A 25,796-nucleotide genomic window follows, 5' to 3' on the forward strand; every position below is an offset into this window, starting at 1 on the left:
CTTCCTCCCCCTCTCCCACCCCCTCCTTTTGTTCAGCCAACCTCAAACTCTCCTCAACAACCAACAACTCCCGCTCAATAACCTCCGCCCAATTCTGCACGTCCCCAATCTCCTTCAGCCCACGCCTCGCCTCCTCCGCAACCCCCTCCCACGCCCCATTCATCTTCGCGAGGTCCCCCGTCGTCCGCACAAGCTGGTCCTCCTGTGCGCGCAGGGCGGCCTCGTTCGCGTGCAGGATTTTTGCGCGCTCGACGAGCTCGGTTGTGTGTGGGGCGGAGAGGGAGTGGAGGGATGCGATGAAGGCTGTGCGGGCTTCGTCGGTTTGTTTGGTGGATGCTGCTTCTGTTTCTGATTTAGTTTCTGGTGATTGTGATTGTGGGGTTGCGGGAGATGCTGATGGTTCTTGTGTTGATGTTGAAGCTGATGTTGGTGTTGATGTTGATGCTGGTTGATGCGGTGTGGTTGTGGGGGGGCTTTGAGGGGTCGTTGTGGTTGGGGGTTGCGGCGGGGTCATCGTAAATTATATAGTTTGGCTGGGTTTTTGGGATGCTTCAGGGTGTTCAGGTGTTTGGTTTGGATGGCAGGTTGCTCGAGATGTTGGGTGGGTAGAGATGCTCGTACGAAGTCTGTGGGAGGGGTTGTACATGGCACATGATTGCTGCGGTGCTGCGCTTCTGCAGCTTGGTGGACAACAGACGCTAGTAGGTGGGATAGTGATATAGTAGCCGGTATTAACATTGATTGATGATATGTGCTAGTGTACGAGTAACTAACTCATCGATAGGTACTTCGCTGATAAATACAGGACGGTAGAAGTAAATATAAATGAAATGGAACAGCATCCCAACGCCGTGTATGCCTTGCCTTGCCTTGTCTTGTTGCTTCCGAAATCTGTGCCAAGAGCGCTACATTAAACTCAAATATCAAATTGCCCTAAACATCGAGGTGAAGTAAATGGGTGATGATGCACGCATCTGCATCACATGGCGGCGAGCTCGGTGTCAATCTGGCGGTCGAGGAACGCTCGCTTGTCCCCGACCAGAGTCGTCTGGAGTCGTTGCTCGACGAGCGCGCGGACTGTCGTGGAGTTAGCATTATAGTACTACTACAACCTTGAGGGACTGGGAGTTGGCTTACCCTGCTTCTTGGTGACGGTGTCGAGATCGACCTCGGCGAGACAGCTGCGGATTGCCTCTGTAATCGACGCCTCATCAGGTCCGTTCATCGACGTGCCGCGGAGGTCGAAGGTGCTGGCGGGCCGCGAGTTGAATCCGCCGACTGGGCTGCGGGAGCTGCGACGTGGAAGGCCAAGGAGGTTGTCCGTGCTTTGCATCATCCCGACACTGTGCCGGTTCGTCATGCCGCTGGGGTTGGGCTCCTGAAACTGGCTGAGATTGCCCACTGACATGTGCCGGGCTTGCATGGTATTCGCTTGGAGTGGCTGATCGGTGTACCGAGAGAAGGTCGAAAAGTGCGAGTTCCTGTTGCCTGGAATGTTCCCGCCAAACGGACCTGGCGATTGCGGCGGCATGTAAGAGAGCCGACCCTGGCCCGGGAAACCGGTGAGGATTGTCGATGCGGGCTTGACGGATGAATATTGGGAATGCATATCGTCCATTTCCATGGCCGTGTCGTCCATGTAGCGACTAGAGTAGAATGCTTTCTCTTGGCCCCCCGAGTAGTCGCCTCGTCGACCCGGGAGATTGTTCGCAAGAGCGTAGTCGTCCCACCGCTGAAGGGGGATGCTGCGCGGGTCAAAGCGCTCGTCCTCCACGGAAATGACACGCTTCGAGCCCTTCTCCCCAATAACAATACGCGTGTTACCCCAGCTGAAGTCATCCTGTTTCCAGAACGAGTACAGCGGAAGAACAAAACCGTAAATGGGATAGGCAAGGAGATAGATGATCATCCACCCGATATGCTGCCACTGGCGTTTGACAATGAAGATGATCGCCTGGAGACCGTATATACCGGCAAGCATAATAATGGAAATCAAGGGGAAAGGCCCCGTATGGCTTGCAACCCGGTAGATCAGGTATCCGAGATAGACACAGGTGGCGGGAAGGATAATCGTTCCCAGAAGATCGACCATAACGACGAAGCGCATACTGAAACAACAGAACCCGCAGAGGTCTTTCAAGGCCGCCAGCTCGACCAGGTTATGCACTGTCGAATTGATCCACCGACGTCGCTGTGACAGAAGAACCGACCAAGTCTCCGGCGCTGCGGTGCTAGCATAGGCATCGGGGACGAACTTATATGACATGGTGGGGAAATGTTTGGTCATCAGTGTGGTAAGATATCGATCCTCACCGAGGGCTAGTAAGTTTTTCTTGTGGAGGGTGTCGATATCGTTGTCCGCATATTCCGCGAGCAACTTATCTGCGACGATCAAGGGGCGACCACGATCGGCCGTGCGGAGACGATACATACAGAAACTGCACTCGTTAGTACTGGATGGAAGAAGAGAGAATCCAAAGGTCGACTTACCATCCGGGGAGACACGTAACACTGCCGAACAATGATTCAAAAGCCTTTGCTAAATGGTGGGAAATATAATATTCATAGACCTGGATCATCGTCCACCAACTTCGCTCTTCGTTCTGAAGACTTGTCTCACCGCAAATACCGGCAATGCGAGCGTCGTTGGCGCAGGCGGCCACGAGACGATTGAGGGAGTCCTCTCGTACACTTGTATCCGCATCCACCATCAGACAGTACTCATAAAGTTCCGGGTCGACACCGATCACGTTATTAATCTGGTGGAAAACTTCCAGCTCAAGAGGAGACATTGGGGCGCGGTGGTGTACTCGGTTGAGGAAGTTGAGAAGGAGGACCTGAGAATCCCGTTTACCCCTGTTACCGGGCTTGGGCCTGCTCTGCTCTGACTCCTTGCCGACTTTGACAACGACAACGTAGGGTACTACATTGCCCTCGTATTCGTAAAGACCAGAATACACCTTGCCGTAGTTGAGCTGCTCGCTACCCTGGCCGATAGATTTGACTGGTAATGCGGGAGGATCGATCTTGGGGTCGACTCCAAGGATGTCAAGTACAATCTTCGGAGTCGGTCGGTCATTACCACCTCCCACAATCATGCCATCACAGATCACGAAGATGAGCTTCCTCTTGTTGTCGTACTGAAGAGCAGTGAGCGAGTCGAGGCCTTTGCGCAATGCATCCTCACCTTCAGTGTAGGCAGGGACCATGCAGATGACGAACTTATCCTGCGGGGCGGGACGACGCTTGGATCCGAGCTGAAGAGCAGCTAGGAACTTGACCAAAACGACGCTGCAAATCAAGATCGTAAAAGCCAGCAGAATCCAGTTATTGACCGTGCACCGTGCGCTCTCACGGAAATCCACGTCTCCCTTGTAGAAGACGTAATCAAGACAGGCTGCAGCGTCGGTAAATGGGGGGGCTTCCGGCCACTTATCCGAGATATCGGTACCGGGAAAATTCTTAAACAGGTCCGTTATAGCAGCGGGAAGCCAGTCGTACTGCTCAAGTTTGTTCATCTCATTAAGCGTGTGGAAATAATCGGTCAGATCGTAGACTTTGTTGTGTGCAATAGCCCATTTCCGCTGGCTGCTGTCCTCTGCTTGCTTCTTAACAGTGCCCCTGGACCAGACCAACTGCCCCTTATAGTATTCTTTGATCTTCGGCAAGAACGTGTCTTCGTACCAGGTAATCTCGTGCAGTTTGGTATCTGGGTTCGACTGAGCGCGAGGTCCACTGTTATGCACGGCGAGGGGTTGGTCTGATGTGGCCTCAGTGTCGTTGTTGCGGAGGGTGATTGCAATATCGTCCACATATCTCCCACACATTCGAGTCAGTGGAGGGGGGAAATAAGCGTCCAACACCTTTCCCTGTAAGGGTTCCATGAGCGAAGGCGTCGCTTCCGGCGAAGTATCGCCATGAGTGACCTTTGCGAACTTGGTTATGTCGTACACCTTGCCGTGGATTGCCACGTAGAAGTCGTTATCTGTTGCATGCCAACTGACTTCCTTTTCATTCCAGGCCTTGTCCTTATTCGGGCAAAGCAAGTCACCAAAAGCGATGATGTAGAAGCACACAATACCATTGAAGAGAAGAATCAAGAGAACCAGAACAACCTTCTCCCGCCAGGCCATCCGAACATCGGGGCGCTTCATCCGCCCGACAAAGCGAAGAACAAATGACGGGATCCAGAATGTGAGGGCCCAGACGAAGCCAGTCCAGAGACGGCGACCAAATGTGATCTCGGACTTCTCAATATGTTTGGGATCCCCATACTCCGGGTCACCATCGTAATACGCGTTATCCCACTTCTTATCATCACCCTTGTTGCCCAGACCGTAATCACCGACCATATTCATCGTTGGAGGGACACTGGGCGCAATGGACTTCGCGCCTCCGAGGACGCTGGGAGCCATCGTGCTCTGTCGGACGATATTCTCCCGACTGCCACCGAGGAGGCTTGCGGATTCGGCCATGGGTGTGTTTACATAGTTTAGGTCCAGAATGGCGTTGTTAAAGCTGTAGGAATGCGTTGATGGTGGCTCGTCAGCTTTAAGATCGATCATCGTCTCCGCTTCCCACCAGGCACTTTCTCTCATCCAGACCCGCTGATGACCAACGAACGCATCACCATTAGTCCACCCTCTTTGCATGAGCCAGCTCTCGATGCCATCCCTACCATCGGCGCAACCGAGTCGAGCGTAGCGGCTAACAAACTCATCCAGATCAAAGTCGGCGGTGAAGTCAATCTGCTTGAGACGGCGATTAGCCCATTCCGCAAGCCGCCACTCGCGAATTTGGCGAGAGACAGCGACTGCAGACCAGGAAGCCGTGGGCATAGACGGATTTAGCGACTCGGGGAGATCATCGCTTGGGTGAATGGAGATATGGTGCCAAATCCTGCTGCTGCCGAGAGTACTGGCAAGATCAAGCCTGCCTTTCTTCCCTACGGCAATTCCTTCACTTTCAACTGGAGTCAAGATTTGTCGTAGGAACGAATCATTTTCAAGATCAATCCCGATCTTTTCTAGGACACCCTGTCTCTTATCGAGCTCATACTCCCTCCCGGGATCCGTGCCGACGCCTAGATCAGGTCCGAACTGTTCAACAGCGGCCGCCATCTCGCTGGCAATGGCTTGTCCGACGGGAGGTGAAGGGACACCGTCCTCTTTCATTTCCGCATTGATCCCCAGATTATCGTCAAACACGTCTCGAAGCGCCACAGCCTTTCCGAACGCCGGTCGGGGTATATCAACAACAGCAATGCTGACCGTGTCATCGTCACTCCACTGTCCACCCGCACCTGATCCGTTAGCGCTCAGCTCCTGGAGCTCGATTGCAATGGCTTCGTTCGCTTTGCTTATCACCCAGTCAACCAGGGCCTCATAGATTCCGGTAATAAGCAGTTCCCGCTCATCGGTGGAACACTTGTGCAAAAGGACCTCGGGATCAACGCCAAGGAGATCTCCGACTTCTTCGCATGTTTCCTCCAGTTCTTCCTGGTCTACAAGGAATCCAGCAGCATTACCGAGCTTTAGCAATCCGGCAAGCACAGACAAAAGATTCCGCAAGGAAGCTCCTTTGATTCCAATGGCCTTTAGAGCGTTCCTGAAATCTTCAGCGGCGGCGGCGTCGTCGGCGGTGGGCAGGTATGATGGTGGGGTGTATGTCCCCGACTTGTTGAGCAGGCCGTATGCAGAGGGCTCCTGCAGAGCCAGGAAATCGCGCTCTGCTTGAGTCGAGGACGATGTTAAGAGATAGTAGAATGCATCAAAGGCACGGTATCCGGGTTCCGTGGGAATATCAAGCAGCCCCTTCCGGACATTCAGGCCCGAAGTTGACAGAGCGAAAGTTAGAGTCACTAAGTCGCCTTTTAGAGTGAAGGTAAAGTTGGCGGAGAGGGCAGAATAGAGGGAGTACGAGGGATTAAAAGCGGTAACTGCACGCAGGAATGGGTTCAGGGCGGAAAGAGCTGTAAAGGTGATGCCAGGGGTTGACAGGGGAAGTGACGTTAAGAACGGTTCGAAGATGGAGGGAGTCGACTGATGAGTTGAGCTGTAGGCCGAGTTAGACACAGGAATAAATCCATTGACGAGACACAAACCTTAAAACAATGCACCCGTCCTCCGCTCTTCGTCGTGCATGCTCCCAAGCCTTTACTGCCAGCTCGCGATCTATTGTGCCTCCACTGTGACCATCGGGGCCAGTCCGGCTTGCGGTAAGCCAAGTGTTGACAGCCAGACTCGAGCCGGCGTCTAACTGGTAGGGCACCCCTGAAGTGTAGTGTGCATGGAGGGCATTCAGTAATGTCGTCGTTGAGACCTGGTTTGCTGGCCGGCCACCGCCGAGGCCAACAGACTGAGTCGAATATACGGAGAACCGGTTCGACATGACGGCTGCCCGTTCCACTCGGAATCAAGTTCGTTGTCGAATCGATCAAAGAATCCCAGGAGGGGTTTCTCGGAATAAAACGAATGTGGTCCCGGGATTAAGACTCAATGCATGGGTTCTGGGTTGATCAGGGCGATCACTCTGGTGTAGATTGTTATTTTGAACGTGCGGCCTTAATGTAAGTCCGATAATTGTAAGGCCTAGGAGGTTTTGAGCGATGAGATGCGATTGAAATGAGAGTGCTGTCCTCTTCCCTCTGGTCTTCCAACGGTTCAAGCGAGTGCTGGAAACGAAAAGTCGTGGAGGAACCTGAAAGTCTGTCGAGATTAAGATTAGAAGAGATCAGGGGGATTAATTTGAAGCGAAGGAAGACGCAAAACAGAACAAGACAATCAACCAAACGACAAGAGGCGAAAATCGAGAAGACAGAGGAGACAAAACAAAGAGAGAGCAACACAGCAGACGAGAGAAAAGAGAGGCGCAAGTCGCTTGTGATGCAGCGGCGGCGGAGTGAATCTTTCCAGCGGTTGTTTTGGGCGGCTTGCTGGCCTTGTCTCTGGTACTGAAAATTACAGTACCACTGCGCTGTTCAGATCTCCAAACTCAACTGAGCAACTAATGAAAACAATCCCCTAGTGTCTAATTTGATTCCATCTCCTTCCCGTAGGGATTCCTTTATCCTTGGTCTCCTTCCCCAGCCAGCTTGCCAGCTTGCGTGTTCTGCATGTTCTCTGCTTTGACGGGTTCGAACGGACAATTGCACATTGCATTGTTGAATCTTTGCAGTGGAAGGCAAAGAAGCCATCAAGCCTCCGCTCTCGACGAATCACAATGAGAGAAAGGGTTTCGATTGAGGGGCCTCGGGCCTAAAATAACCACCAGTGTCTCACCCACCGCTCATCCACCTTCTGACGATGTCTCACTGAGCGCCAATCGATCTTGACGAGTCGCCACCAAGTCGGGTCACTTGTTCCAGATTGATGCTATTCTTTCCTCGTCTGCTTCGAGATGAGTCGGAAGAGAGGCCGCCATGCTGCGGAAAGGAAAAAAAAGTTTGTGGGGTGTGGACGCCTTCCAAGGTTGTTGGGAGAAGGTTCTCGCCGTCTCCAGGCTCGATTTTAAGCCAAAAGCTAAATTTCAGCCGCGTATTTTATCTTTCCGCGTGCCCACCCTCAGGCGGTGATCGAGGAGTGAAAATTGGGCCATCAGTCCATCCATTTTTTCTTCGTCGTCACAAGAGCTTGTCTTCCCTCAATTTGCCTCTGCTTCCTTTTCACCACTCGACTTCTGTCAGCATTTTTGAGGTTGAAATGCCGATCGGACGAGAACAAGCCTCTTGCAGGTTTGTCAATACTTATCTTTGCACCATTTATTGACGATCGCAGCCCGCCTGTCTGACAAGAATTCAGAGGGAAAGCCCAAAAGCCTGGAATCTGGCCCCCTATTCCAGATCCTGTGTCTGCGTGGCGTTGAATGATTGACGCTCTATTGATTTGGCCGATTGGACAGGAGCTCTGCCTCACATTACTTCTAGTCTGGTATTATATCTGAAACGAGAATTTGAAAATTTCCCTTTTCTCTGGCTCAGACATCCTATCGGAAACCAGCTATTTTAAGTGCCTCAATCGGACCCAAGGGTCGATCTGGAGCACAACCAGGGCTCCCACTTAGGGAGCCTGAAGATTGCTGTTTTCTCGAGACCTCAGGGGTAGCGACGTCACGCTCCTCGAAAACCGAGGGTCTGAATATCAATCACTTGAAGCTGAACACATGCCTGACGAGAAGATCAGAAGGAGCAAAGGCAAGAAATCGATCCACAGCCAACTTGACGGAGGGTCTCAAGAGCTCAGGTTGGCGTGGTTTCTTTAAAAAACCTCCTCGGCATTACGCTTGTATCAGCGGCGTTCCAGACTTTCTCCGCCGTCGTTTTCTCTTTATCACAGGCGATCCCAGCAAACCTCCGCGGCCGCTTGCTGTTGGCGCTCTGAATTTGTTGCTGTTGCTGTTGCTCTTTTTTTTTTGACGTTTTCCACTGCGTCGTTGTCGGCTTCGATTCTGGGATCGATTTGCTCTCGCTTTTCGCTCCGACCATCGACCTCTTTGCGTCTACTTCTCTTCTCATCCCGTTCACCTCGTCATCGTCTCTCGTTCGATCTTCTGGCACTGACTTTCTCCTCACCCACGATCGCTCGTTCTACGCTCGCCTCACCCTCCGTCCTCCGCTATAAGGTTGTTGCAACTCGCCTCCTTTGCGCCGGGTTCATCATCTTTGAATGAAGAGCGATTGTCGGCGTTATCTGACCTGACTCCCGTTTCCCTGGCACAGGAAATGCACGCCTCTTCCGCTCGTTAGGAACTCCAATCCGAGCCAACTCTCACTCAGGCCTGTACATCCACAACATCTTGACACAACGGCCATGGCTGCAACCTTGCCAACGGGACATACTCCGTCCCATGTGCAATCATCACTGCCGTCGTTACCTGCGCATCTACAATCCGATACCCATCTCACAGCGCATCTAGCTAGCCGGTATTTTCATTTTTCTCCCCCAAGAATCTCGATGCTAGATAGACTGACGTAGCGACCTCCCGAATTAGATTCCATGTCGGCCTGCCAACCGCGCGCCTTTCTTCACAGGCACTGATCAGTCTCAATACCTGCGTATCGTCGTCTAAAGGTCCCGATGGGGGTAAGGAAGGAAGCGCTATGGGGGAGGCTGAGGACCTCGCTTATCGTGCCTTCACCCGTCTTGGTGCTCGAGGAGAAAACCAAGCAGTTGTTTTCCTGTAAGCACCTCTGGATTCTACCCTATTTCTCTGCTGCTGCTGATGGCAGACCCACAGTGGTGAGAGTGGCTCCGGGAAAACCACCATTCGCTCACACCTCCTTTCCTCATTCCTCTCATTCTCATCCACTCCGTTGTCGTCCAAGCTGTCGTATGCCGCCTTTGTCTTTGATACTTTGACCACAACCAAGTCGTTGACGACGCCCACGGCCTCCAAAGCTGGGCTGTTTCTGGAGTTGCAATACGACGGATCTTCCAACACTCCGACTCTCATTGGTGGCAAGATCATCGATCATCGACTCGAACGAAGCCGGATTGCCTCCGTTCCAACGGGTGAGCGAAGCTTCCATGTCCTTTACTACTTGCTTGCGGGGACCAGCGCTGCGGAGAAGGAGCATCTCGGTCTCGACAGTCCCATTCATGTCACAACGTCGGGTGGCAGACTCTCGTCGGCCAACCACAAACGATGGAGATACTTGGGCCACCCAACGCAGCTTAAGGTCGGGATTAACGATGCGGAAGGCTTTCAACACTTCAAGACGGCTCTTCGGAAACTAGAATTTCCGCGAAGTGAAATTGCTGAGATTTGTCAAATTTTGGCTGCCATCCTCCATATTGGCCAGCTCGAGTTTGGTAGTGGGCAAGCTACGTTAACAGGGGCAGAGGAGTCTGGTGGGTATTCCCACGAAGGTGGTGAGACAGTCACTGTCGTGAAAAACAAGGAGGTTTTATCCATCATCGCTGCCTTCCTCGGACTCGGGATCGGGGAGCTGGAAACCAGCTTCGGGTATCGGACTAAGACTATCCACCGAGAGCGTGTCACTGTCATGCTTGATCCAAAAGGGGCACGACAGAATGCTGACGAACTCTCCCGTATCTTATACTCTCTTTTAGTCGCATACGTGATCGAAAACGTCAATCAAAGGATTTGTGCTGCGGAAGACAGTGTCGCCAATACCGTTTCAATTGTTGATTTCCCAGGATTCGCTCAAGCCTGTTCTACCGGCTCCACCCTTGACCAGCTGCTGAATAACGCGGCCATTGAATCCTTATATAACTTCTGTCTGCGGTCGTTTTTTGATCGCAAAGCTGACATGCTTGAACGTGAAGAGGTCGCTGTTCCTGCCACGAGCTATTTCGATAACACTGATGCCGTTCGCGGACTGCTCAAACAAGGAAATGGGCTGCTCAGTATTCTAGATGACCAGACGAGGCGCGGAAGAACGGATAATCAATTCATTGAAGCTGTGCGGAGACGCTTCGACAACAAGAACCCCGCCATCAATGCTGGGTCCTCTGGATCCGGATCTGGATACGGTCTGGTTTCCCAAAATGCGCGCTCGGCATTCACTGTAAAACATTTCGCCGGAGAGGTCGACTACTCTGTTACCGGGTTATTGGAAGAGAATGGGGAAGTTATCTCTGGCGATTTGATGAACCTCATGAACTCTGCTCGTAACGACTTCGTCAGAGAGCTTTTCGGTCAAGAGGCCTTGCAGACTGTGACCCATCCCAAAGAGAAGACAGCAATCATGCAGGCTCAAGTTAGCTCAAAACCTCTCCGAATGCCTAGCATGGCCAGACGGAAAGTGAGCCCTTCTTCTCGCCTCACGTTCGATGCGCCTGTGGCAGAAGACCCGTATGAATCGGAGAGCCAAACTGGCAGCTCTGCCAAGAATTCGTCAAGGAGGAAGAGCGGGATGCTAATGGGCGGCATGCAAGGAGCGGCCGGGCAGTTCCTTTCGTCTCTTGACATCGTGAACAAGTGCTTGAGCTCCAACAATCTGAACCCGTACTTTGTCTTCTGCCTAAAGCCGAACGACCGACGTATTGCAAATCAATTCGATAGCAAGTGCGTAAGAGCACAGGTGCAGACGCTGGGAATCGCTGAGATCAGCCAACGGCTCCGGAACGCCGATTTCAGCGTCTTCCTCCCATTTGCCGAGTTCCTTGGTCTCGCGGAGGTCGGCAACGTCGTGGTTGGCAGTGATAAGGAGAAGTCCGAGGTAGTCTTGGACGAGAAACGCTGGCCCGGTAATGAAGCTAGAGTCGGCAGTACAGGGGTCTTCCTGAGCGAACGATGTTGGGCGGACCTTGCGAAGATTGGGGAGCGTGTCATTCCCTCCTATGCCGCCGAGGACGATGGCAGCGATGGGTTGCTTCATCCTCGGGCCGCTACCTATGCGGATTCGAAGGTACGACTACTCAACCCTGCTGACCATTCGCCCGGCACATATATCTATGGGGACGAATATAAGCAAGGATCCAATACTAGTCGGGATTTCGACGGACGCTCCGATGCTGGCCAGTCTGCATTCAACTCGGGTGACATGTTCCACAACTTGGAGACAAGGGAGCAGATGCTCGAGAAGGGAAATGAGAAGCAGATGGAAGAGGTCGACGAAATTCCTGTTTCCCGCAGTCGAAAGCGCTGGATGGCTCTCGTCTGGCTGCTGACTTGGTACATCCCAACACCTGCCATTCGCTACATCGGCCGGATGAAGCGTAGGGATGTCCAAGTTGCTTGGCGTGAAAAATTTGCGATCAACTTGATTATCTGGTTGTGCTGTGCCATTGCTATCTTCCTCATTGTTGGGTTTCCCATGCTCATCTGTCCCACGCAACACGTTTACTCAGCTGCGGAATTGTCATCCCACGACGGCAAAGATGGGCACGATGCTTATACCGCGATCCGTGGTCTTGTTCTCGATCTTGGTGCCTTCTATCCATCTCATTATCCGGATATCGTGCCGGAGTCTGCATTAGAAAAGTACGCCGGTCGCGACTCAACCGCGCTATTTCCGGTCCAGGTATCAGCGTTGTGCCTGGGTAAAAATGGCCGTATTGATGATCGGGTTCTGCTTGACTACAAGCCGACCAACTTTTCCGGCTCTATCCCCTCAGCTGATGCCGGGGACCCTAATTCAGTATACCACGACTTTCGGTACTTTACCGGCGATTACCGCAAAGACTGGTATGCGGAGCAAATGATGGTGTTGAAGGCAAACTATTACAAGGGCTGGATTGGCTATAGCCCGGAATATCTGCGCACTCTTGCCGACAAGTCTCAGAGCATCGCAATCATCCATGGGAAGGTGTATGACTTAACGGCCTATATCACAGGAGGCCGAAGAATTCGAGGAGAGGATGGCGAAGACGTCCCTGCTAACATCGACACTGACTTCATGGATTCGTTGGTGGTTGACCTTTTCCAGCAAAAGTCGGGCCAGGATATAACGCAGTATTGGGAGCGCCTGCCATACGATGCGAAGATGCGTGGCGATATGATGGACTGTCTGAACAATCTCTTTATCGTCGGCCACCTCGATACGCGAAACTCGACCCAATGTCAGTTCGCGCGTTACTTCATTCTTGCCATCTCCATTCTCATCTGTTCCGTTGTTCTTTTCAAGTTCTTCGCGGCCCTGCAATTTGGGAAGAAGAACTTGCCCGAGAATCTGGATAAGTTTATCATTTGTCAAGTGCCAGCATACACGGAAGACGAAGAGTCCCTGCGCCGTGCGATAGACTCCATGGCTCGAATGCGATATGACGATAAACGCAAGCTCCTTGTTATCATCTGTGACGGCATGATCATTGGTCAAGGCAACGATCGCCCAACCCCTCGGATCGTGCTGGACATTTTGGGTGTTCCGGAGTCTGTGGACCCAGAGCCGCTGAGCTTCGAGAGTTTAGGCGAGGGAATGAAGCAACACAACATGGGTAAAATCTACTCAGGCTTGTATGAGGTTCAGGGCCATATCGTTCCTTTCCTCGTTGTCGTCAAGGTTGGAAAGCCGTCCGAGGTCTCGCGGCCGGGTAACCGAGGCAAGCGTGACTCCCAGATGGTCCTCATGCGCTTCCTCAACCGCGTCCACTACAACCTCCCTATGAGCCCTATGGAGCTGGAGATGCACCATCAGATTCGCAATATCATCGGGGTCAACCCTACTTTCTACGAGTTCATTCTGCAGGTCGACGCTGATACTGTCGTTGCCCATGATGCCGCGACGCGGATGGTGTCTGCGTGCCTCAACGATACGCGGATTATCGGAGTCTGTGGAGAAACTTCTCTGACCAACGCCAAAACGTCCGCAGTGACCATGATCCAGGTCTACGAATATTACATCTCCCATAACCTTACCAAGGCATTTGAGAGTCTTTTTGGATCCGTTACCTGTTTGCCTGGCTGTTTCACCATGTACCGTATTCGATCCGCCGAGACCGGGAAGCCGCTATTCGTGAGCAAAGAGGTTGTGGAAGCCTACTCTGAGATTCGAGTTGACACCCTGCATATGAAGAACTTGCTCCACCTCGGTGAGGACCGATACCTGACGACTCTACTTCTGAAACATCACCCGAAGTTCAAAACCAAGTACTCTTTCCGGGCACAGGCGTGGACCATTGCTCCAGAAAGCTGGACCGTGTTCCTCTCCCAACGTCGCCGCTGGATCAACTCCACTGTTCACAATTTGGTGGAGCTTATCCCACTCCAGCAACTTTGCGGTTTCTGCTGCTTCAGTATGAGGTTTGTTGTCTTCATTGACCTCATTAGTACGATCATTATGCCCGTCACCATTGCGTATATCGTGTACCTCATTGTCTGGCTCGTTCGCGACACGTCAACTATACCCTGGACCTCCTTCCTCCTCCTGGCGGCGATCTACGGTCTTCAAGGCATTATTTTCATCCTCCGCCGGAAATGGGAAATGATCGGGTGGATGATCATTTATATTATCGCCATGCCTATATACGCATTGGCCCTCCCTCTTTACTCATTCTGGCATATGGACGATTTCAGCTGGGGTAACACCCGTATCATCACGGGAGAGAAGGGCCGCAGGATCGTCATCTCGGACGAAGGCAAATTCGACCCGGCGTCTATCCCCAAGAAGAAGTGGGAAGAGTACCAGGCAGAGCTATGGGAGGCACAGACTTCTCGAGATGACCGCTCCGAAGTCTCTGGTATTTCCTACGGCACCAAGTACCACGCTCCGCAGTCCGAATACGGTGCCCCCGTCTCAAGGCCAATGTCCCAGCTTGAACTGCCCCGCTACTCCACGCGTATGTCACTAGCGCCCTCGGAGATGATGAGCCGCCACATGGACATGGAGATGGAAGATGTGTCCAATCTACCGAGCGAAGACGCACTTCTATCTGAGATCCGTGATATTCTGCGCACGGCGGACTTGATGACCGTCACGAAGAAGAGCGTCAAACTCGAGCTCGAGAGGCGATTCGGTGTTAACCTGGATGCGAAACGTCCGTATATTAACTCTGGTATGCACCTTCCATTTCTCTTGCTCCATTTACAACCCCACTCGATTCGTCGCTAACTCTGATACCCTTGCAGCGACGGAGGCCGTTCTTGCCGGCAATCTATGATCCACCCATTATCGTAGCTTCTTCGGCTCGCTGAACTCGTGCAGCATTGGATTCCGAGTCACAAAGCGTTCAATTCTGATGATGAATATCTGTATAAAAAGGGTCCTACTTATTTTACTTCCCTGTGTCAGCTAATATTTGCATTCTGCTCAAGGTTCATATCATCTCTCTCACATCATACATATCATATGTTCGGGGTGTCTTTCAGCCGGCGTTCTTTTTGAGTGTATTTTCTTTTCTAACTTATTTTCCCACTAAATGCATATGTACTTGCTTTTCTAGAAGAGTCAATAGCCTTCAATTTCCGTTTCGGCGCGCACCCCTCGCTGCTTTTTGCTCGCTACGTCTGCTCGCAGACTGTTCCTGCGTGGGCTGTGATCACCTTTTCTTCTTCCAGTAACCTTCCACGTAACGTAAACCTTAACTCGAGACTATGTAAGGACAAGCATTCTCACGCTGTCTACCAATTCAATTGTGAGGATAAAGTGCTGTGTAACAATCAGCGTGACATGTTTATTTAACCAGTGTTCCATCTCTTACCTTGTAACATGCTGCTATCACATGCACTACAATATTCTTATCCTCCCCTTTGTATTTGTATTGTCTCGACTAGTCTTGCCAAGCAGGCAACCTCTCCAGACCGCGCTGACATGAAACAGTAGCAGAATATCGCTGCACTCAGTTGTGTCATGAGCATAGTAAGATCATTCAGCCACCTTAAAGGCCATCTCCATCTTTTTGCATCTCCTCCTCACAAGGGCCAACTTTGTCTTTCTCTTAGCCCTTGCTCTACCCACTATGATACCAGTTACTTGCAGTATATTTAGTGACCATGAGTACCTATCAGGATATTTTGATATTCTGACCTCCCGGACGGTTATGGGGATGTTTCCCGGCATCCATATTGTAACCCCGTCGTAGAAGGAGAAAGAGACCAGCCTCGAAATCTCTGCGGAGCCGCGGAGCCCGCTAACAGTTTCTAGTGTTGGTATTTCCTTGCTCCCGCGTCGGCCCTTTATGTTTTTAGCCCAAATTCTAGAATCCCTTTGTAGGATCGAATAACGGGCAGGGAAACGGCTGTTGTATGCAGTTAAGGCTCCGGGGCGGGGCGGTATTCGCTTAAAGAGAGGGCCGACTACGTAGACATCCCAATCTTTCCGCTTACCGGGGGGGTAGGGGTGTTTGGTGCTGCCTCCTGGTTTCATTCGCGCAAATGCGAATTCCAGCTAGCTCGGGTGTATATATAGTATTCGGGTGGGCGAACGGGGGCCTGAATTGTCCTGAATGCCACCACCATACCTAGGACCCATCCCATCTACCTCTCCATGACAGGTATCACATCACACTCCTCCTCCTCGTCAAACTCCTCAAACCTTCCACTGAGTCTCTGGTGCGCACGCTCCTGCCGGGCCTTGTCGCCCTCCTTTTCCCCAATACTCACCCACGCTCCCAGGTCCTGGTCGGTGGGGTGAGTCACCATGCCCGGTTGTGCTGGGCTTCCATACCGAGGCCCTACTACCACCCACGAAGGACCCCCTCCGTCATGCGAACCGGGAAAGAATTGAACGACTTGGTCTCTATAGGAGCGAGGCAGGAATATAGTCTCCCTGGGTGGTGAAAACCGGCGGGCGAATGCATCCAGGAATCCCTCCTTTTTCTGGTCTGATATGGCGAGGTTGGATGGGATCGACATGGTTCAGGAGAGGTGTTTTCATCTACAACCGGATGGGAGGTCATGTCAAGGTCAGCACGATATACCGAAAGCTGAGAGTTGCTAATTGTTATATATAAATATTGGTCCGTCCAGGTATAGGCGAAGGGGAGTTGATGTACTAGCTGCTGTACTGGACGGCCAATCCGTATTGTAGTATTCCCGGCCAAGCGAAGGTCGATATTGCCTTGGGTCGTTGGTGAAAGTCTAAGAACGTGAACGTGAAGATAGAGCCGGAACTTTGCCTTGTTACTTGTTGATGGCTCGAGGTGTTCTTGGCCCTTCCAGAAGACGCCTTGACTTTTGCCACGCGAAGAAGCTCTCCACAGGAAGAAAAGCGAAGATTTATATAGATTGCTCGACCTATAAGGAATGAAGTTAGGTTGGGACTGGCTGTATACACCAAATGGGCGAGACACACTAAGCTCATATTTGGGAATAAGATTCTGCTCCCATTGCTGATGACTTTTGGTGTTAATAAGGACAATCCTTTGGTCTGTTAAAGCCCAAGCGATAAGAGATTGGAACAGATGCATGACAGGGGACGAGTTGTAAAGGATCCTGCCCTGCTTGTTGGATATTCTAAATAGGGGGCTGGATTCCTTTCCAACCGGATAGATATGGAGTTCTTGACGAAGACGAAATTTCGCTTTGGATATATCCCCAACGATTTTACGTTTTGTTATATCATGGAGCTGATGCTCTGGGTCCCAACACCAGTTGCCACTTCTCTCTCATCGCCGACACATGTCCCAATTCCCACCCTGGCAGATAGGGCAGTAATACCCCCGTGTTGGAATGGGGTTCTTACAACAGTCGCAAGAGCTCTCGTGTCCATACCGCTGCCTCATCGGATCTAAAAAATCTGGGCGGTTAAATTCGACAGGGTATTGCTTTTCAGCTTCGTGCTCAATCGCTTCAGCCTCCGCAGCGGGATCCCTAGATGAGGCACTTTTTATTGAGATATTATTACTTGAGCTTGTTTTAATGGCCTGGTCAGAAGCAATAGATGTGTCCTTGGAGTCGTTGCCACTGGATACACAACTTCGGACTTCGAAACAACTGTCATTGCTAATATATTTCTCCACCCCACGATCCAATTCTCGATTGCTAAGGAAATCGTGGACTTCGACCTTATCTAAGCAGTCAGTGGCAAGGCTAATTGCACGAGCAATGGATATTCTGTCACTACTATAGGTTGATGACTGGCTTAAGATCTCTTTGGTGGAGTTTAAGCTTGATGCAGTGTCAAGACCAGAGTTGTATTCACTTTCCACATCATTCCACTACTTGCAGCTAATTGTGGCGCCCGACTAGTCCATCGACGACACATAATGCGAGCAAGCCCTTGGAAGCATATATGATCCCAATAGCTGTCTATTTTTAACCGACGGAGAGTGGTAAGTGTTGCGTGCGGGCCATCCCAAGGAATGGCAAAATATTGGCTGCTGATACGCAGAACCGAGTCCTCTAAATTCACATCGTACAAATCCAGTGGTGGTAAACAACGGAAAGTGGGTATAAGTGGCTGTAGCCTCGAGCAGGGCATCGTGAACGGATCCGTGTCGAGGATACTTTGGGGGACTCTGTACGTCTTGCTCCGTCTTATGTGTCGACTGCTGTCGGTATCCAAGTCCCAGAAATCCAGGTAAAGTTGCATCCCAGCCCTTAGAGGCAGTTAATGATCTATACTCATAGTGCTTTAAAACAAAGGGGAGTCATACTTCTCTTTGCATACCATGGCACAAAGCACCTGTCTACCGTCAGGAGAGACTCGCTGGAGCCGGCCATCTCCACCATTAGATGATCCGGATGGTGAGGTTGTCGATAGTTGAGAATGTTTGTATAGACTCTGGTGGTTGGAAAGAAAACGGTCGGGCCCTAATGACCTCCATAAACAGCGATCTACCTCGCCATTGTACCTTTCGAATAGACCCCACTGCAGAAGTTCCCCCCATTCACTGACGAAATCCATATAATCATGCCAAAGGGCTTGATTTTTCATCCAATCCAGCAATACACGCTTTGCGTAGTCCACCCGGTTGGTGATGGGATTGACACTCTGGATGAAATGGCCCACCACAAGCAGACTTTGAACCTGGGCACAAGTGACAAAATTTGCGGATTTTAAAAAATGGATGACCAATTCGGACACTACTGGGCCGGGCTGGAAAGTGTGAGGGCTGTACTTATCCTTGAAGACATCGGTATCCTCTGTAGAAGCCCTGTCTATAGTGCCGTCAAAGTGTAGGTGCCAGTATTTGGCAGCATATGACAAGAAATGATGTGAGTCGACGTTTCTGCCGCACCATGTTTCAAAGCTTGTGGTTGATATCTTCACCATCAGTCTGTTATACCTAGGTTGCAACAAATAGCGAATACAACAGTCTTCCATAATGGAGCAGTCGAGAAGTGAGTTCCCTTTTGACTCAACAAAAGGCGTTGCTTTGGGTTTGGGCTCCTATATTAGAAACTTGCGGGCAGATGAATGGGAGATGCGAATGATCGCATGTTGAACATCCGGGCCATCTCGAAGGACTTGACGCAATGCCTTGCAGCTGTTTATGGTCTTTTCTGGTTGGAGTCGGGAATTACTGTCGAGATTGGCAGATTCCCGGGTTCTAAATATGGCGATTGCTTCGATCAGTTGGCACATTCGTAACGGACGCTTCGTGAAGACGACTATTGAAGGCACAATTCTGAATAGTTGAAGTTTTATGGTTAGATAACGAGGAGAACGTGGCCGACAGCGACGGGAAAGACATGCTTCCAGGTTGGAACCTCTTTCTTGACAGCTTCATTCCCCATCTGAATGACTCTATCCAGAATCTTTCGATATTGCCTTTCCAGGGTCGTCGAGATTTGCTGCAAGATGGCACGCAAGTCCTGGGTGTCCTCTGCGGACTTTTCCATGTCATACAGAAGAGCGCTTGCCCAGAGAAAACTTCCGTTAATCTTTGCCATCGCACCGGCGTCTAAGAACAGCTCGACGGCATCGGGGTTGTTTGGCATGAGCCGTCCGAGCTCGGATATGATATACAAAAGTATATCAGCCTCTGTGTCGTCGGGTGTGAGGATGAGTTGCCAGTAATTGTCGTTCCCGAAGGGCCCAAATCTGATATCTGCCATTGCGTACTCACCCACAGTCGGACGGGGTTGGGGCATTTGTCCACGAGCCTGTCGAGAAAGACGAGCAGATTTTGCACTTCGGCGTCCTTGCCCTGGATGGTCGCCAGATTCGTCATATGGACCGTATCCTTGTGATAGTCCGCCTCATCCACACCATCCAAAAAGATAAACGTCATGGGCAACTCGGCAATCGTGGCTTCAATGAGCCTTTCAAATGAGAGTATGTCGGTCTTCGAAATCTGGGAGAATCTTTCAGACTGCGTGGCAGCTCGGGCTGGATGGCACTCAGCCGTTTGAGCAGTTGGAACGCCAGATTCCTCAGGATTTGGATCTGCGAGATGGGGTAATCCTTGGCCAAGAACTCACAGACCACTGCTGCCTTGCACTGACACTCCTGGATGTGCTGGATGGCCGATCCGCAGAGGAAGGACTTGCTGGTGCCATGCCCGCCACTGAGCCAAAAACCGGGGCTTCACGCAGGTAGCAGAGTACTAGTCGATGAAGTCAGGCCGCTTTAGCAGCCATTGGCCCGTGTCTGGATGGCAGGAGTTGAGAATGTTCTGTAGCAGGGTGTCACTCCATTTGTCCTGTGGTTCAATCCGGTCTTTCAATGCCTGGTGCTGGTGTCGACCCTCCTGCCTTTTGCTCTCTTCCTGTGCCCAGGCAGCTTCCTTCCTTCGGCGGTCGTCCATTTGTTCGAGATCCGCACGCCCTGAAGACCATACACTTCTTAGAAACGGGGACGACTACTTCTTGGACTGAGGGAGACACGAAGAAAAAGATTCAGCACCAGTTGGAATTCACTATGGAGGAGAGGTCTTCCACGTACTGTTCCCAAGAACCTCGAGTACCACGCGGGTATTCTCCACGTCTACAGGTTGGATGATTCTCAACAGGTCCTTCGCGTATGCGGCTGCCGCCACTGCGGCGTACGGCTGCCAAATGTCGTTCTTGTGATCATCGCAGTAGTCACAAATGCCTCGAATGGCAATGCGGGGAAAGAGATTCATCAGTCCAGCGGCCTCCGTCTCGAAGCAGCAAATCCCATGCGAATCCCGCAACCGATCTCGCATCTGGGCGTCGGTCATTACCCAATTGCCGGATGCGATTTCGCCGTAATGCACAGCAGGATGGTCATCTTCGCGGTCTAGCCGTTGGACACACTGGATCCGGTTGCCGTGACTGCAGTCTTTCTTCTTGTCTTCGTGGCGGCATTCTGCCTCGAACAGCATATCTTTGTCCCGACCAGGGAAGGCATATCGCTTGAGTATTTTGAACTGCTGCGACTTTCGGGCTACGTCGGCAATATAGTTCGCCAAGTGGCCTTGATTGAAACCGTGGTCTGACTCAAGCTGAGATGTAGCCTTGAGAAGAAGCAGGGGCGGTTTATCCAGGTGTGATCGAACGCCGAAATTGCTGTCTCGCGAGATCTTGCCCATGTCGTAGTGGAAGACCCCGGCTTCAGTGGTAGGTCAGTAACAACTCGGCCGGGAGGAAATACTCACGACAATGTCTCCCAGCCGAATGTCCTATGTCGGCTCCTTGGGATCCGGGGCTCGCGGTACTCCTCCTCCAACGCCCACCATGAGCCCGAATCGAATACGATTGAACGTGCGAACCATCTGAGGGGCCATCTCACCGGCGATAACCGTTCCGTACTGTCCCCCGGCCGTGGCAATCACGACGTGATGGGCCCCGCTGCGGCTGAGAAGATAGCTGTTGGTGTCATTCTCTACCCCAGGGAATGCCTCGTACTCCTCATCGCTCGTGTCGCAACCCCAGCATTTCGATATGTCTGACCCAGAACGTAAACCACATCATCCGGCATTGAACACAACTTTTGGTCCCAGCTCTGAAGGTCTTGGAGCGCAAATGGAAAGCCCAACCCAGCACCATCCCGAGGTACCAGGAGATGCTTCAAAGCAGCCCAGAGAAAAGATTATCCGAGTGGATATGATGTATGCTCTCCGCCCCCCTCTCCAGATGAACATAGGCTCACCAACTAACTATTACCCACAATGAAGCTATGACAAGTAAGATCCATCGTCATGATTTCTTCAGTTCAGTCCGCTGACATCTGAAGAAATGCCCCCACTCGTCTTGTCAAGTCCGCAAAGCCAAAGAATACGGCCAAACAATTAGGGCGTTACGTTTTCACTGTAGCAAAACGCATCTCCGTGTAAGGAGTATTTACGGGTGAGTATCACGTTGAAATTCGAGGGAGGATGCTCTGTGATGTACTCGCCCGGATATTCAGCGAATACGCTGGAAAGTCATTTGAAGGAGCAGTGGTGTCTCTGGTAGGAGGCATGCCCTTAGAAGCCCCACTAACCGGCGCGATAGCATTGATTCCGCGTTCCAGAGTCGAATCCACTTCTGCTTCGATTACCAACCTCTGGGGGTAGAGGCACGCGCGCAGGTCTGGTCCACCTTTTTCGCCGGGATAGCGAAGGCGGAACAAACGACGACAGCACGCACCCGAACAGCGGAGCACGCAGAGCACCTAGCTCATGGGACTTACTCGGTTCATTGTCCGCCCTGTTTTTCCTTCTGTCTGGAGTATTCCTCGCTCGCCTGGGTGCTGCTGCAGGATAGATAGGCACCTACTACGGCTTTTGTGTACATACTACTTCGGCCCGCGAGCGTGGCCACGAGGTATTACCATGTATCAATTATAGTCATCTTCCGTGCAGCCCGCGGCTCTTGGTCATCATCCTGTTCGGGCTTAGTACCGAGATTACGGTAGGAGCCGACGGAACGGACCGCAACCCGCTTCGGAACCTTTGAAGGCTTACCTCCCTACTGTGTAGGCACTTAATCCACTGCTCTAATTTTTAGTACGGTAATATAGTAATAGTTTGGCGATCTATTGATCCGAGGTCGAGAATCAATAACTCTTGAACGACCCGGGGTCCGGCTGCCATGTAGCCACGAGTACAATCCTATCCAGTAAGCATTGAGAAGTAACTACTAGTAACCATCGAGGTCAGCCAGCATATTCCCGTACACGGGTCCACGCAGTACAATCCCAATGCACATGCACAAATACTCCGTATTAAAGTCCAAGTCCGTGCACATTAATTGTCGGAGGTCTCGGTTAGGCCAACTCTCAGTAGCTAGCTCAATTCAAGCGACATTCCTTCTGGCAAACATTTACTTTACGATGAGAGGGAGGTAGCATCTTCTGGTCACTTGCGAGGCCACGGAGTGACCCACTGACAACGGGCCCATGGTGGACAAAGATATATTGGCAGCGCGATACCATAACAATCCGGAGCGAGGAAATGCTACCGGCGGCGGATATTTGGCCAGTTTCGTGGGCATGGAAACGGGGTGATCCTTGTACTAGTCGTGATCAGACCGGTAAAATATTTTGAACACTCCCTGTACGTGCGTCCGCTTTGACCTTTCCTCTGACTACTAGTACCTTGCGTTCGACTACATTCCGTTTCAGGGTACCGTGCAGAGCCATAAACGCAACGTTTGGATATTTCTTGCTTGCTACCCTAGCGACAGCTTATGCATGCAGTCCTCTCAACCTCCAAGAATCGTCTCGGGAAAGGTTTGGAGATGAGACACGTTGAACGGAACCGTAGACATAGCAAGGCAGGCAGCGGTAAAACATAAAGACACTACGAACTTCCTAACGCACTCTACCGAACACAAAAACTCGAATGTGCGGAAATAGCAGTCCCCGGCGTTGCTCTCCATTTGGAAACCACATCTGTATTTGGCGGGAAGGCTCAAGAAAACATATCCGAATAACACAGGTACAGCTTGCCGCCAAACTCGATAATATCGGGATCCAGAACAACTGGCACGTTGGAAAGCGTGTATGGCTGAAATTTGTGTTCGCTTGGGTCGCCGTCCTCGGGGAAATGGTATACCTCAAAGTAGCCCTTCATATTCTTCGGGTTGATGTAGCTGCAAGCAAAACCTTTAGTTTCGAGGAGGTCGTTGGAGGGGCCGTTTTGGACATACTGGATAAGTTCGTCTTTGCCATCGCCATTCAAATCAGCCCAGTAAATAAGTTTACCTCTATCCTCTTACGTTGTCTCTCGGGGGAGGCGCCATATCAGACCCTGTGATACTCCTTTGTGCTTGTATATGCCATCATCTCCACCAGACCCACGCTGACTCTGCACGCGCTCTGAATATTGGCCAGGCTTCTTGTCGCAAACATCTCCCCCTCCCGGAAGGTTGTTGGCAAGGGGTGGAGTGATGAACCACGATCTGACGAAAGCTGTCACTGCTTCTCCCACGTGTCAAGCAATGCAAAAAACTTCTTCACCCCCTTCCTCATGGCCCCATTCCCTGGGCGTCTTGCCCAAAGTATCCTTCAAATTAACATCCGCGCCCCTCTCCAACAAAAGTCGGACTTTCTCAGGACAATTGGCCATCACGGCAAAATGCAACGCACTCCCCAGCCCATGTAGTCTCCACTTATGGAACTCGTCAGGATTATACTCAAACTCGCGCTGGTTGATCGGAAAGACGGAATCAAGTAACCACTGCATCGCCTCAACCCGGCCTTGAACACTCGATTCCGCAGCCCTTTGCAGGGCATTACTTCTTGCGAAATCTGCTCCATGCTCGGCGAGGAGTTGGAGCGTTGAGACTGAAGCACATCGGCCTGCTTGGCTTGGTATATCTTGGTATTTGTTTTTGTTTCGTGCGTTCGGGTCGGCTCCTCGTTCGGGACACCACCGGACGCGGGATTCGCTGCTGGTTACGAATCTGGTGATATTTGCGGTGTCGCGTTTGTAGCAGGTGCCTTGCTGCTTACCCTAGTATCGGACACAGATTATCCTGCGCAGGGTCATTGACATCCCATCCATGCTCTCGGAAGACCTCAAGGACATCAAAAGCACTAGCAGCCATTGCTCTTCGCACAGCCATGGGCGTAACAGAACTTCTGCGCTCATCTAGTACGTACTTGACAACAGCGACCCGATTTGTGCGCGCTGCCTGAACAAGCAGTCGATTTAGCAAATTTTTGTAGGCTCCATGTTTGCCCGTGCGGCTTTTCATCTGTAGGCTTTCCAGTTTTTCGACCATTGTGAGTTCGAATGTGAGGTGGTCTTTCTGTGGTAAACTTTCGTCGGCGACTTCGGCTTCCCATCTGGAGATTTGACTCTTCAGAAGGGCGAGGTCGCCGGTTTGAGCGGAGATTTGCATCTCCTGGGTGAGAGTCTTTTCATTGTTGTCTGGGTTGGACATTGTGTCAAGGGGGGTTGTTGGGCTAAAGAAAAGGGCGGTGGTCCTTAGCTTTATACACAACTCCACCAAGCGGCCAACCGCTCAGCCCATGGCGCCATGTTGTGGATCTCGTTGGACGATGAACGCATTTGGGGGTTGGGCTGTGCCCTTGCCCTCTGATCACGCGTGACACGGCGGCCAACGAAGTTGTATTGGATGAGACCGCCAGTGGTCCTCTCGACAGACCCTGCAACCATCAAGGCAGAGACAATGTGTACTCAAGAGGTACAAACACCATTCCAAACATTCTTTGATCTGTTTGGCACCTGCGCAACTCTCCCTGATACAATCTACTCACCCACCCTGCTCTTACTAGCCTCGTCGCTATCCTCGTCGCTGGCTCCTATATCCAGCAACTCATCCTAACTGCGAACCACGACTCCCGTGGCAATGGAGCAATATCTGGTTGGTATATTATCCTTATGACTGTCAGCGCCAGTTCGCATCTCGCCGCCCGTATAGAAAACTGTTACAGCTATTGGGCCTATAACTGCGTTCGTACCGGCGAATTGAAAGGCTGCGACGCATTCTCTGCCCTTGTCGTTTTCCTCCAGCCGCTGGCGCACTGGGTTGGAGCTACGACGCTGATGGCCGTTTATGTCGCGTTTCGCACGCGCGATACTCCACTTATTAGCCCTCGAGATATAAAAAATGGCTCGGGGACAACAACAAAAACAACAATGTCGCCGATGACCGAGTACCCCGTTACCTCACCATCAAACCAGGTCATTCTTGCCATCACCCTTACCCACGCCGCAATCGTGCTGCCTATTGCGATTATTCTTCTAGTTCATTTTGAAGATAACTAACGTAATTCCCGACCGAACGGCCAACCCGACCGAGTTGCTTGATACCCCGGTGATTTCACTCGCAGCCCGAAATGAATGGTGCATACAGCCACCACGTTCAGTGCGGGCCGAATGAACTAAATGTACATCTAGCCCTAACAACAGGTCCTTCGAAAGGGTAGACACTAGCAAGTATCGTAGCTCCATCAGTACAGTCCAAGGATTACTGGGCAGGCTATTCAATTCCCTGATTAAACTACGCCCCGCCCAACTCTGACCTCACTACGAAGATGCTACTGGATGCGTCGCCTTTCCATGGTGAGGTGGGGAGTATTCACCGGGTGGACT

At 51.5% G+C, this 25,796-nt stretch overlaps 9 protein-coding genes across 9 annotated transcripts; 4 read left to right on the top strand and 5 right to left on the bottom strand.

Moving 5' to 3' along the window:
• Positions 1–41: 41 nt before the first annotated feature.
• On the bottom strand, positions 42–514 carry BJX67DRAFT_386011 (uncharacterized protein; the record flags this gene model as incomplete). Its single annotated transcript, XM_071033978.1, has 1 exon — positions 42–514. A coding segment is annotated over one exon (473 nt), but the record flags the coding sequence as incomplete, so codon positions are not given.
• A 169-nt stretch (positions 515–683) lies between these two features.
• On the bottom strand, positions 684–6,911 carry csmB (putative chitin synthase). The gene is made up of 5 exons (XM_071027216.1): positions 6,771–6,911; positions 6,104–6,707; positions 2,491–6,054; positions 1,138–2,438; positions 684–1,077 (listed from the first exon to the last, which is right to left on the bottom strand). The coding sequence occupies exons 2-5, from the start codon at positions 6,388–6,390 to the stop codon at positions 980–982; spliced, it is 5,250 nt and encodes a 1,749-aa protein (XP_070880970.1). The 5' UTR covers positions 6,391–6,707; positions 6,771–6,911; the 3' UTR covers positions 684–979.
• Positions 6,912–7,163: 252 nt separating this feature from the next.
• BJX67DRAFT_315105 (uncharacterized protein) lies at positions 7,164–8,052 on the top strand. The gene is made up of 2 exons (XM_071027218.1): positions 7,164–7,728; positions 7,776–8,052. Exons 1-2 carry the CDS (start codon positions 7,371–7,373, stop codon positions 7,865–7,867), a joined length of 450 nt encoding a protein of 149 aa, XP_070880971.1. The 5' UTR covers positions 7,164–7,370; the 3' UTR covers positions 7,868–8,052.
• A 559-nt stretch (positions 8,053–8,611) lies between these two features.
• chsE (chitin synthase class Va) lies at positions 8,612–14,914 on the top strand. The gene is made up of 6 exons (XM_071027217.1): positions 8,612–8,619; positions 8,717–8,920; positions 8,989–9,177; positions 9,235–14,456; positions 14,530–14,652; positions 14,716–14,914. The coding sequence occupies exons 2-5, from the start codon at positions 8,808–8,810 to the stop codon at positions 14,559–14,561; spliced, it is 5,556 nt and encodes a 1,851-aa protein (XP_070880972.1). The 5' UTR covers positions 8,612–8,619; positions 8,717–8,807; the 3' UTR covers positions 14,562–14,652; positions 14,716–14,914.
• Positions 14,915–15,963: 1,049 nt separating this feature from the next.
• On the bottom strand, positions 15,964–16,820 carry BJX67DRAFT_367187 (uncharacterized protein). Its single transcript, XM_071030493.1, has one exon. It carries the CDS (start codon positions 16,806–16,808, stop codon positions 16,077–16,079), a length of 732 nt encoding a protein of 243 aa, XP_070880973.1. The 5' UTR covers positions 16,809–16,820; the 3' UTR covers positions 15,964–16,076.
• Positions 16,821–20,068: 3,248 nt separating this feature from the next.
• Positions 20,069–21,445, bottom strand: BJX67DRAFT_391601 (nucleoside phosphorylase domain-containing protein). Its single transcript, XM_071034816.1, has 3 exons — positions 21,215–21,445; positions 20,967–21,158; positions 20,069–20,831 (listed from the first exon to the last, which is right to left on the bottom strand). Exons 1-3 carry the CDS (start codon positions 21,227–21,229, stop codon positions 20,205–20,207), a joined length of 834 nt encoding a protein of 277 aa, XP_070880974.1. The 5' UTR covers positions 21,230–21,445; the 3' UTR covers positions 20,069–20,204.
• A 1,529-nt stretch (positions 21,446–22,974) lies between these two features.
• On the top strand, positions 22,975–23,577 carry BJX67DRAFT_315174 (uncharacterized protein). The gene has a single exon (XM_071027219.1). The coding sequence runs from the start codon at positions 23,076–23,078 to the stop codon at positions 23,487–23,489; it is 414 nt and encodes a 137-aa protein (XP_070880975.1). The 5' UTR covers positions 22,975–23,075; the 3' UTR covers positions 23,490–23,577.
• On the bottom strand, positions 23,578–24,621 carry BJX67DRAFT_391603 (ankyrin repeat domain-containing protein; the record flags this gene model as incomplete). The annotated part of the gene is made up of 2 exons (XM_071034817.1): positions 23,578–24,138; positions 24,188–24,621. The coding sequence occupies 2 exons, from the start codon at positions 24,619–24,621 to the stop codon at positions 23,667–23,669; spliced, it is 906 nt and encodes a 301-aa protein (XP_070880976.1). The 3' UTR covers positions 23,578–23,666.
• A 249-nt stretch (positions 24,622–24,870) lies between these two features.
• Positions 24,871–25,469, top strand: BJX67DRAFT_386017 (uncharacterized protein; the record flags this gene model as incomplete). Its single annotated transcript, XM_071033979.1, has 2 exons — positions 24,871–24,917; positions 24,977–25,469. 2 exons carry the CDS (start codon positions 24,871–24,873, stop codon positions 25,467–25,469), a joined length of 540 nt encoding a protein of 179 aa, XP_070880977.1.
• Positions 25,470–25,796: the final 327 nt, after the last annotated feature.

Source organism: Aspergillus lucknowensis (assembly GCF_044049455.1).
Source record: "Aspergillus lucknowensis strain CBS 449.75 chromosome Unknown BJX67scaffold_75, whole genome shotgun sequence".
Lineage (NCBI taxonomy): Eukaryota > Fungi > Ascomycota > Eurotiomycetes > Eurotiales > Aspergillaceae > Aspergillus > Aspergillus lucknowensis.

Bases quoted from the DNA above. Each gene is read 5' to 3' on its own strand.
- BJX67DRAFT_315105 (XM_071027218.1), top strand. From the start codon at position 7,371: ATGCTATTCTTTCCTCGTCTGCTTCGAGATGAGTCGGAAGAGAGGCCG. The intron at 7,729-7,775 runs GCAGGTTTGTCA...TGACGATCGCAG, and splicing joins CGGACGAGAACAAGCCTCTT to CCCGCCTGTCTGACAAGAAT.
- BJX67DRAFT_391601 (XM_071034816.1), bottom strand. The intron at 20,832-20,966 runs GTACCGCGAGCC...GACATGGGCAAG, and splicing joins TGGTGGGCGTTGGAGGAGGA to ATCTCGCGAGACAGCAATTT.
- csmB (XM_071027216.1), bottom strand. From the start codon at position 6,390: ATGTCGAACCGGTTCTCCGTATATTCGACTCAGTCTGTTGGCCTCGGC. The intron at 6,055-6,103 runs GTTTGTGTCTCG...CTCGGCCTACAG, and splicing joins GACGGGTGCATTGTTTTAAG to CTCAACTCATCAGTCGACTC. The intron at 2,439-2,490 runs GTAAGTCGACCT...TAACGAGTGCAG, and splicing joins GTTACGTGTCTCCCCGGATG to TTTCTGTATGTATCGTCTCC.
- BJX67DRAFT_367187 (XM_071030493.1), bottom strand. From the start codon at position 16,808: ATGCATCTGTTCCAATCTCTTATCGCTTGGGCTTTAACAGACCAAAGG.
- BJX67DRAFT_315174 (XM_071027219.1), top strand. From the start codon at position 23,076: ATGTGCGGAAATAGCAGTCCCCGGCGTTGCTCTCCATTTGGAAACCAC.
- chsE (XM_071027217.1), top strand. From the start codon at position 8,808: ATGGCTGCAACCTTGCCAACGGGACATACTCCGTCCCATGTGCAATCA. The intron at 8,921-8,988 runs GTATTTTCATTT...CTCCCGAATTAG, and splicing joins ACAGCGCATCTAGCTAGCCG to ATTCCATGTCGGCCTGCCAA. The intron at 14,457-14,529 runs GTATGCACCTTC...ATACCCTTGCAG, and splicing joins ACGTCCGTATATTAACTCTG to CGACGGAGGCCGTTCTTGCC.